Source organism: Hypomesus transpacificus, chromosome 13 (genome assembly GCF_021917145.1).
Source record: "Hypomesus transpacificus isolate Combined female chromosome 13, fHypTra1, whole genome shotgun sequence".
Lineage (NCBI taxonomy): Eukaryota > Metazoa > Chordata > Actinopteri > Osmeriformes > Osmeridae > Hypomesus > Hypomesus transpacificus.
The window spans coordinates 13,950,996-13,961,775 of record NC_061072.1 but is presented as its reverse complement, the minus strand read 5'-3'; the positions used below and the strand labels follow the sequence as shown (position 1 = coordinate 13,961,775).

Sequence of the window (10,780 nt, the reverse complement as noted above, 5' to 3'; positions counted from 1 at the left end):
ATTAGTAAGCATGATAATCAGTGATAATCTCTGTGGTCATTCAGATAAACCACAGAACCATAAACTGTATAGAAGGTAAGAAAAGAAAAGGGTGCTGTTTACGCCACACGTGATGGGAGGTAAGAGGAGGTGGGCGGGTGTTGACATGTATTAAAGCAGGAGGGAGAGGAGAGGGGAGACAGAAGGACTGTGAGGAGGAGAGGATGAGGGGCCGTCACCACAGAGAGGTGTGTGTCCTCCTTCCTAACAAAGAGCGGCTGTACATCACCGTCGGGGTGAGTGGCATGCTTCATATGGAAGCTGTGATTGTGTTAATGTCATGTGACCAGAGGGAGTTGAAAGAGTGTGTGTGAGAAGACATGGATCTAGTCTATGTTAATGTGCTACTCGTGTGTGTGTGTGTGTTAAGGTTAAAGCAAAAGGACAGGAGGTGTTCAGCCGTGTGTCTGACCTGCTGGGTGTGAAGGAGCTACACTTCTTTGGACTGAGTGTGCTTCATGGTACTGTATGTTGGGAGCTGGCCAACTGATCAACATGTATTTGTATGTCGCAGAGTGCTTCACATTTGTCCAGAGAACTAACCTTCCAACACAACACAAATGTGGTTTTATGTGCAAGAGAACAGTGTTTGGCTTCCTGTGTCTGTTAGTACACAGGAAGTGTGTGAATCAATTTAGATTGGAATGCTCACAGGGAGGGAAGGAGGAACAGTAGACTGATGGTGCACAGATTGGTGAAGAAAGGAAAAACAACTAGGGCTGGGCTAAGCTAAGAGCCATTCCACTGTAGCAGGACATGTATATGTCCTTGGTCACCAACATGATTAAAATTCTTGTTCTCTCTTATGTGCTTTATTGTGTCTACCCATCATATGAGTAAATATTCAAATTAGATCATTAACAACATTTCTAAGATGTTGAGCACACACTGTTCTTTGTTCCTCTGTTAATTTCCTGTCAGACTGTGAACACCTATTCTTGGACCTGGAACAAAAGCTGACTAAGTATCTAGGAAAGGAAAGGAAGCAATTGAAGGTGAGGTCAAGTTACCACATGTAACAATGCAAATTCCCTGTACATGTAACCTTACATGAGGGAAGCCTAGTTCAGGCATGGTGTCATTTCACTTAAATACAGCCTGCTTCAAGCCCATTGGCCCACGTCAGATAAGGCGGCATACTCCTACCCTCACTCCCGGTTGTTGTATTATGGTGGTGTTGCTGCCCTCCACCATCCCCATCTCCCCCGTGTTGTCTGTATGTACTGTCCACCAGGAGGGGTTATTACTCTTTTTGCTTTGTAGTGGTTCATTTGTTGTCGCCAGAAAGCCCTTGTTCAGCTGACGCAGCCGTTTTCTCTACACACGTCTCTTTCATCCCCAGACTTTGACGTACACCCCTCTTCTTGACACACATATTTCCCCTGCTTGTTTGTTACATTCCTTGTTGTCGAGGTGTTCTTCAAAGCAGCTGTCTTCATGTCCTATTGCATCTAGATTCCTCAGTCATTCTCTCAACTCACTCAGCACCATGATGGTTTCTAAAGTAAAATAAGAAATGTCCAACTTGAAATGCCATACGTTCGTTCCCTTGTCTCTGCCCAGGATCCTGTTCAGCTCTTCCTCAGAGTACAGTACTATGTAGAGAGCGGTCGCATGATATCGTGAGTGGCACAACTTCTGTTCTAATTAATGTTATTTTCCACTGGTTTACATCGGAATGTGCCCAGTATTTTTATTTAGACATTTGAACACAAAAAAACTGTTTGATTATTTAATGTCTACTTCCTCCTCAATTTCTTCTCGTATCGTTATCATTAAGGAGCAGCAAAGCCCTGACTCTTTACTACGCTGACCTGAGACAGAGGGTCCTCCAATCGCACCAAGGCATCGCACATGAAGATACCATTTTCCGATTGGCAGCTTATGCTCTCCAGGTGGAAGTCGGGGACGTGAGCTCTCTGGAAGAGAGAGATGACAAAAACAGACAGAAAAGAGGAGGAAGAGACATGAAGGATGAAGGAGTGGAGCTGAAAGAGGAACAAGAATGCAGCCATTACTTTCTTCCTGAGGATTTCTTTCCTCCATGGGTATGTGTGAGTGTGACAAGAAAAGCCAGCCGAAAGAGAAAGGAGGGAGGGAGGGGGGGGGTGACATGCATTCAAGGCTGCATTCAAACCTTAGTTGCTGTGGTAAGGCTTTAACCTACATGGTGGTATATGGCCATATATGGTTGTTGACATTGTTCTCACAGTCTGCCCACAGTGTGCTTGCTAAGTGTGCACACACGCGTTTGTATTTATGTGTTAAGGTAATAAGGCGTCGCGGGCGGGAATACATACTCCAGCACCTTCCAGGCCTTCACGCTGATCTGAGGGGCTTTTCCAGACAAGACGCCACCCTCCTCTTTATCAAGGAGGCCAGTGCACTCCAGGATGTGTCTGTCGTTTGCTACAGGATGAGCCAGGTCAGAGTGCAAACCCACTAGAGCAGCCAACTGAGTAAAACTGTGTAGGACCGACCAGTAACACATGCAGTCTGGTGTGTGGTGCAAACAAGCTAAATTAACTTGAAAATGAAACCCAACTAAACCTAAGCCAGACAACTTGTTTCATATCAGCCAAGTTGCAGGTCAGGTTTCTGAAAGCAACTGGATCTTTTCTTTGCCCCGCTGCCTTCCCCTCTCTCTCTCTCTCGCACTTGCTTTCTCTCTTTCTCTCTCTCTCTTTCTCTCTCTCTCTCTCTCTCTCTCTCTCTCTCTCTCTCTCTTTCTCTTTCTCTCTCTCCCCTGCACAGAGTAAAAAGAAGAGGAAGTGCTGCATTCTGCTCGGTGTCTCACTGAGAGGAATGTTCATTTACCAGGTTGGGGATATTCCAATGATCCATAACAATTAACACTAGTAATCACCCAGCACAGATAAACATGGGTAGAACATACTTTGCCAAAGGTCCATTAAATATGTCCCGTTTTACTGTTTTGTTGCCACTAAGGAGGTGGATGGAATCCAAACTCTGCTGCATGAGCTCTCCTGGAAAAATATAGACAGATTCACATTCCAGGTTTGTTAAAGATCATGTACACGCACCAGGTTTCTGTTTAATCAGACTAGATTTCTTCATTACTTAAGGATTTGCTTGAATCTCATCATTATTGAAATTATGCACTATTTCGAGCCAGGTCTGTTACCTGACAGTAGGAATAATGACAACATTTCTAAGTTTCTACAAGTCCTTTCCTGTGCAAGAGCCAGCACATGCATTGTTACTATTTAAAGCTATGGCACAGAAGCAATGTCAGACGGAGTTCTGCCTCAGTGAAGAAAACAACAGGTGGAGAGCACAACCTCTCTGACAGAAAGAGTGATTGATGAGTCTAAATCAATATTTAGTTAAATAAATCACTACAATCCCCCACCAAACATACCACCCGTTCTCTTCATTTCTTTACAGGGACGCAGGTTGGAGCTGCAAGCAGTGGGGTTTCCCAAGCTGCTGTTCTACACCCCATCAGCCTTCCACTCTGTTCACATGCTCAGGCACCTGAGTGACTCACATCGCCTCCACATGAACACCAGGGCGTCGGCCGCTCTCATACGCAAGCTAGAGGAGAGCCATGGTCAGGTTCTGCCTGTCTATCTCTGAAAGTCTCCGTCTTTTTCGTTTCATTTGTTAAGTCTGTCTGGTTCCAGGCTTCTGTATGTCCCCTAGGCTCCACTCTCCATGTTCACTGACTCATCTTGATGATGAGTCTGTTGCTATGTGGGCAAATAAGAATGCTCTGTCTCTCTCTGTCCATTTTTGTCCGCTTGCTTCCTCGCTTCCAGTAAGTACGCTTCATCACGAGGCCTACATCTGCAACAGAGCAGCCCTCGGCCTCAAGTTAAGTCACGGCAGCAGAGGAAGTAAATGTCTTGCGTCCCGTGAAGTAGTTCAGACCAGGATGTGGACAGGAGACATAGAGACCATCTCTCTGAAAGGTGAGAGAAGTGCATGATCAAACATGAATCCATATACTGTGTTCAAGATCCACAGAAGGTACAAGTACAAGTATCTGGCACCATATAGAGCATACCAAACTCCATCAATCTGTACCAGCATTATGTTGTGATCCTGTCTGTCTGAAAATCTTTGTTTCCCGTGGTTTAATGAGAACAAACGTCTGACTGTTATCATTGAGAGACTAACAAGAAGGGAACAAAACCGCAATCAGCACCAAGTTGAAAATGTGTTTAAGGCCTGCTAAAGTTTCTCAGCCTGCATTCCCACAAATAGATTGATAACCAATGTATAGGGATTAGAATCCATGAAAATACCAATATTACGGATCAACCAAGAATGGTAACATTATCAAGAAAGTAAACACAAAAATGTACGTGACCCCAGAGATTGAGATCTGTGTGGACGAGCCAGTGGAGGTCTCTGTTGATGACCCGGAAAACCTGATGTGGTTGGCTGAACAGTCGGAGGGCGTGTCTGTCGATGACCCATATGACCTGATGTGGTTGGCTGAACAGTCGGAAGAGGTCTCTGTGGATGGACCTTTGGTAATGCCAGTATCTCATTGGGCAGGTAAGTCCTATTCACAGCACAATCTTGTGAGCTTGTGGGTGTAGCACTGTAGGCTGTCCCACGCCTCAGACCCCACTTGTCTTTAGGTTTGTTAGGTTTATAAGATTAGGTTATTATGTGTATTAAAGGTTTAGTTTACTGTATCGTATATTGTATATAATTTTGTATATTTAGGAAGTTATTATGTTTTAGCTTATCATAAATGTAATCTATGTTCTGTGTACTTATGTTATGTTATGCCAGATTGCTTTGCGTTGTCTTGTCCCAAGAATTTCAGTGCCCAGTCTGACATGATTGGGCCCTATCTTGCACCCAGCGCAATTGACTTAATCAACGACGCAAGTGCCATTCCTAGTTTGCACTCGACGCAAAGCCGACTTTTCCCTCCACAGACGCACGTCGAAATGACTTTGCCCTCCCGTGGGCGGTTCAGAGAAAAATAAGGGGTGTTCTGGCGCAAACGTTCCCTGGTGCTATGTTGCAGTTTCCGAAAAACAATTCCGCTACTGACCAGGAAAAACGTGGTCTAAAGTCAATGGCGCATTATTGAGATGCTTTTTTAAGGGCGCAAGCTTGGTCCGTGCCCATTGTTGGCGAGGCCAGGGTCTTCTATCTGCGAAGTTACATTGTTTTGATTTATGGCGTGTTAAATTTCTTCAATGATTATAAAAAGATTTTCATAAGAAATTTCTATGTATGTGAAGTTGATTTGTAACAACTGTGGCAATTTCCTCCCATGACTGTTTAACTGAATCTAATTTGGTTCAGTTTCTTCTCCCATGACCATCAGAATCAGAATTCGGTTTATTCCCCATGTAGCCTATGTTACAAAAATACGCAATTTACTGTGGCAGGAAGGTGCAAACAATAAACATATACGGGTATAAATTAAGTACAAAAGTACATTAGTTAAACTAATTCTAAGAACTAAACAATTAAAAAATATAACAATTAAAACAATTTAATATATGTAAAAATAAGAAGAAGAATTTGAGTGAGCAGCATGAGTGGGCAACTTAGATCAATGAGAAAACTGCTCTGCCTTTCCCATAGAATGTCACTTCTCTATCTTTTACGGCCCTGACGAGAATGTCGGTCTCCTCGGCTGTGAACCGCTGGCGTGCGCCTGGCAAATCCACCGTTATAACAGCATGTCGCCATGGAACAAGTGCTGCTCTTAAAGGGAATGTGAGATTATGCTCTGATTGTTTTATTGCACGTTACGCACAATTCACACCCATTAGTAATGTAGCTACTTCAGACCAACCCTTTTTAGATTTCTCAAAGTTATTTATCCCGCCGGCAAAATAACAACCAAGCTGAAGTCACGCCCACAAAGTTACTTGCGCTTTGCATTTTGATACTTGCGTATCAGATCGTCAAAATAGGGGGGATTGTGTTATTATCTGCATCTGATAATAAAATACTTGAAACTTGAAACAGACTGTCCAGTCCTGCACCTCACAAGTCTGTTTATCTTTCAGATGTTGCTATGGAAATGAAACCGGTTGGTGTCATGAGGTCTCTCCTCCCCACCCACTTTCTTTTCATTATTTGTATACATGTATACATGTTTTTGTATGTGGCATTGTTTAAATACTGTAAATGCATGTGCTCCCTCCCTCTCTCTCAATTTGAATTTTTCATTTTTCTCTCATTTTCTTTCTTTTTCTCCCTCCCCTCCTCCAACTGCCCCAGGTTTTGAAGTTGAAGGCATTGAAGGTGTGTCTGTGACTGGAGAAGACAATTCTGGAATTTCCCACAACACTGAATGCATGCAATATAATATCCACTGAAATTTAACATTGTAATATTGAAGTACGCCTACATCATGTAGGCTACGTGTTGTTAGGTAATGATATACAAGGTAGTCATTGTACACTTAATGTAAGTGTTAACTATCAGTGTTTGATTGTGTGCATTTAAATGGATATTTACCATGCTGTATCACTTTGGCACTACAGATATAAATGGATGCTAGTCAAGTTTTGAATTATGTTGTGCTTTATACCATAGAGGTACATTATGAATCTGTAAGGATGAAAGTGTGAATAACAAGTTGTGTTTACTATGACAGTGCAGGCAAACTAATGAGTCATAGTAGCTAATGCTCTTTTAAAGTTACTGTCCCAACCTAATCATGCCCTTAAATAAAATCCATAAAATATTGCCATTGTCATCATGGATGACATCACCTCACCTTCAACTTCAGAATCTTGTGGGTGGGATCACTCTCGTGTTGGTTTATTTTGTCTGACGAGGGTTAGGGGAGGGGTAAGGGAACCACCATATAAAGGCGTTGGAGGTTTGCTCTTGCTTGCCTACCACCTTCCTGGATGCTTGAGCTCCATTACTTCAGTGTTGAAACACAGAAAGGGGAACGTGCGAGGGGAACGTCACATCAAGTGTCAAACCAATTCAACAGCAGAAGCACATCTTGAAAGAAACGGTATGTTTGTTTTGTTTCCCATAAAAATATATTCCAGTCACAAAGATAGGTTGCAAACCTGTCCCACATATTGTACTGTAGTGGGATGCGTGCTGGTCTTGCGAAACTTAATGCTTAACTAACTTTACAATGCATTTGTGTAAACATTTGTGCCTACATATCTTTAACAGTTTGCAGCTGCATTTGGCCACAAACTTATTGACAGTGAATGATACAAAACTATAAAACTAGAACCATGGAAAATGCTATGCGATATATCAGTGGAGAGAGGAAAAACGTTTCAACTGGGGGGGAGGAGGGGGGTAGATATTCAGTATCAGTCACTGCCTTATATATTTGGCTCCTACAATTGTCATTCACTTAGCAAGCATACACAAACACATCAATCATCTCAATCTCATTCTCAATCATCTTAACATGCCCCAAAACACCTTGGCTATAAGTTGTGCAAGTTGTCTAATACGACCACAGAATCCTACATAAACATTTGCTGATGGTGAAGGAAACAGTCCACTCCACACAGTGCACTCCAAAATTCTTTGGGGCATAGATAATATATAGACTATGTTAAAACCTAGTGAACTATTCAATAGTACTTATCTACTCTGTGTCTGCAGCCTGTACGTGTAATCTTCATACATCATTTTGTTCCTTCAGATGAACCAAGATTTTGTGATAGCATCGCTCTTTATCTGTGTTGTGCCAGATATACGTAGTGAAGGTAAGACTTAAAGTAAGATTTAGCGAAATAATCTTTTAACCAAGTGCCATCTAGTGGCTTTTGTGTTTCATTTGGTGTATTTCATGCAGTGTCTGACCACGTCCCTGACAGAGTGCCAGTATAAAATGAAGACATTCAACATGACAACCCAGTGTGAGTGCTTCAGTGTGATGGGAGGAGATGAGCCCCTCTGTGGGTCTGGGACACCACCTGGAGGGTGCCATGTTCAGCAGAACACCCCTGAGAAGTTATGCCTCAAGTGGCCTTCAGGTCAACAGTTGTCATGTCTGGTGGGCGATGAAGACATCTTTGTCGGTAAGATTTTCTCTATAATTTACTTTTGGCATGGTTGAGTTTATGTTGTTGACACAGTCCAGCTAAGTGTGTTTATTGTGATTAAGTTCTGTGCATTTGGAGCACAACTGATAGTGGCCCACATGACTATATTCTGCTCATAGAGATAGAGCAGTGGAGCAGAATGTCATAATAGAACCTGTTTGGTGTGTCTGTGCATTTAAAAGATGAATGTATTTACGTGTAGATTATGACAGGATGTCCATCCACTAAGAAATGTGTGAACAATGAAAGTTTATATGAACTGTCTTTCCATCCTATCTTAGATTATGAATATGGAGTGTGCGCCCATGACCAATCAAGTAAGACAGATTTATTTGGAAATCACTTTGGATTAAAGAATATGTTAAATTAATTAAATGTCAAATGTGAATCTGATATGTTATCTGATGGTTGAGTGTTTGTCTAAAAGTCAGTTCAAGTACATTCCACAATCTCAACATTAATTGTGTATCATTTTCTTTCAGCCATTAGCTGTAGTAAGGAGTTCTCTGAAGATGGTATGTATCAGTAATATATTCTGGACAATTAAATATGTGTATGTATATATATACAGATGTATCTACATATTTAATATACAGATATTTAATTTCTCAGTGTGGTTGTTGTTGTTACATTTTGTCATTGCAACCCTTGCATAGTCCCTGTCAAACAGTGGTTTGTGAGGAAAAGTCGTAAAAATGATTACTCACCTCTCAGACTCCTTGGTTTGTGACTCATAAATCCATGGTTGCGATTTATTTATTGCATTACGTTTCCATTTGTACTCGTGTATTGATCTCTAGAAATTAAGTAAAAATTAAAGTGTTTTTCTTCTTCACTACCTGTACCCTTCACACTCTGCTTGTTTATTCTGTCACTTTGCAAAAACCTTTCACTTTCACTTTTGGAACAGCAGAGTGGTTGTTAATATGGAAAGGAAACATTTACAAAAGACTATCATTTGACTAATCAACTATTATTGACCATGAATGGGTAATGCAGCTGTTAAACCTGGAATTGTGGTTTCATGTGTTTCAGGGCCCCAGGAAATAAATCCTCCTACAGGAAGTACTAAAGCAGTCACATCAGCTGCTGCACATCATCAGTTTGGTAAGTAGTGCGCTACATGACATCGGTCAGGTTCTAGTACATTTTCATCAGTTTTTTTCTTCATTTTAATTGATAAGCAAATTCTTATGTTGTATGGTACTCAAGATCAGTACTAATTACAATGACGGGTACGCATCAAATGACCCAAACAAAAGCAGTTCTAAAGACAGCTTGTGAATTATGCTTTTACAACAAATGAATGGAAACTATGCTGATTATAGAAGGGAATGTTCTGGTAATCCACTATGGCATGCCACAACTTGTACAGTACAAATCTTATGCTATTCTTAAATCCTTTTTCTGTTTTCCAGGTACCAAAATAATTGCTTTTGGGCTGGTTGGTGTAGCATTGTACTATTGATGACATGTCTTCCATCAACTCATCAGCCCTGACTGTCATCAAAACACAGTAGGTCACAGTAGAAACACATCATGATAATCAGACATATTGAACAGATGATAAGTAATAGCTGATCTACTGATTGCGATTAACATAAGCACATAGGAAACCCCTTCTTACAAATCTCAATACATGTTTACGGACCATGGTACACATATCGGAGTTTTATGTTGCAAGATTTCAAAGATTAGAATTTACATTTAAAGAAATACCTTTAATGAACAGTAGATGGCAATACAACCCAAAATGTCAGATTTTTCCATCACCTGGTACTTGAATAAACGTTCTCAATTGTTTACTCACCAACACTGGAATTTAAGAAACAATTACCATGTATCTTAATCTACCAAAATTCTGTTCAAATAACCTTTTTTTTAAGGGACGTTTGGGCCCCCCTGCTGGAGCTGCTGCCCCTGCGACCCTAAACCTGTTTTACTAATTTAATTAAATTAATTAAATTGTATAATATATACCAATATAAAATAAATCAAATTTCTCTCACCTCAACAGCCTGTTTCTAATTCCTCCTCCTGTGTGTTCCTCCTTCCCTGCTGCATGTTGAGCAGTTTGACAGAGAGCCCATGCTTTACAGACCTTGGTGATTGACAGCAACTTCTGCTGCTAGTGTGTGTGTGTGTGTGTGTGTGTGTGTGTGCTGCTTGTCTAAGTGGTGTGCGTACATCGTGTGCAGTTCTTTGGGGAAAAATCCCCTCTCCCCAACTGAACCTTTGGACCAGTCTCGTTCCCAGAAGTGGAATTAGAGGCACAACCCCCATCCACACACAATTCTGTATTTACTCAGGGGTTAATACATGAGGTGGGGTGAGGGGGATACCAGGACATGTAAACCCCCCTCCCCCCTTTTTCTTTGTCTCTTTCTTTACCTTCTTCATCTCTTTCTCTGTCTCCTCAACTTCATTTCATATTTCATTTTGGTAGTCGTTTGTTGTCGGCTCGTCTGGCAGAGCCACAACCTGAAACCCAGTGATAATATGACCCCCAACATTTGTCAAGAGAAGATTAGCAGAATCAATGGAGGGAGAGAGAAGATTGAAGAAAAGTGGGAGAAAAGACAAATGAACAAGTGAAAGAGAGGGAGAGAAAGAACGACAGAGAGAGATAAAAGCAAAACAGAGAGAAACTGTGTGTAACAGAAGAACAGATTGTAACATACTCACTGTAAAACAATACTCTTAAT

The 10,780-nt window shown here is 41.4% G+C and overlaps 1 protein-coding gene across 3 annotated transcripts; it reads left to right on the top strand.

Annotated features, from left to right (window-relative positions):
• The first annotated feature begins 71 nt into the window (after positions 1-71).
• Positions 72-10,074, top strand: LOC124476070 (FERM domain-containing protein 6-like). Of its 3 annotated transcripts, XM_047033066.1 has the most exons (20): positions 72-275; positions 410-500; positions 961-1,034; positions 1,603-1,661; positions 1,820-2,087; positions 2,309-2,464; positions 2,794-2,859; positions 2,989-3,057; positions 3,448-3,613; positions 3,822-3,974; positions 4,381-4,566; positions 6,051-6,073; positions 6,265-7,015; positions 7,673-7,736; positions 7,848-8,051; positions 8,357-8,392; positions 8,558-8,590; positions 9,111-9,182; positions 9,494-9,591; positions 9,962-10,074. In XM_047033066.1, the coding sequence occupies exons 1-13, from the start codon at positions 204-206 to the stop codon at positions 6,298-6,300; spliced, it is 1,419 nt and encodes a 472-aa protein (XP_046889022.1). In that variant the 5' UTR covers positions 72-203; the 3' UTR covers positions 6,301-7,015; positions 7,673-7,736; positions 7,848-8,051; positions 8,357-8,392; positions 8,558-8,590; positions 9,111-9,182; positions 9,494-9,591; positions 9,962-10,074. The 3 variants fall into 3 exon arrangements, with proteins under 3 accessions (XP_046889022.1, XP_046889021.1, XP_046889023.1); XM_047033065.1 differs by lacking the exon at positions 6,051-6,073; XM_047033067.1 differs by lacking the exons at positions 7,673-7,736; positions 7,848-8,051; positions 8,357-8,392; ... (2 more) ...; positions 9,494-9,591; positions 9,962-10,074 and having other exon boundaries at positions 6,051-6,087; positions 6,265-6,357.
• The last annotated feature ends 706 nt before the right edge of the window (positions 10,075-10,780 follow it).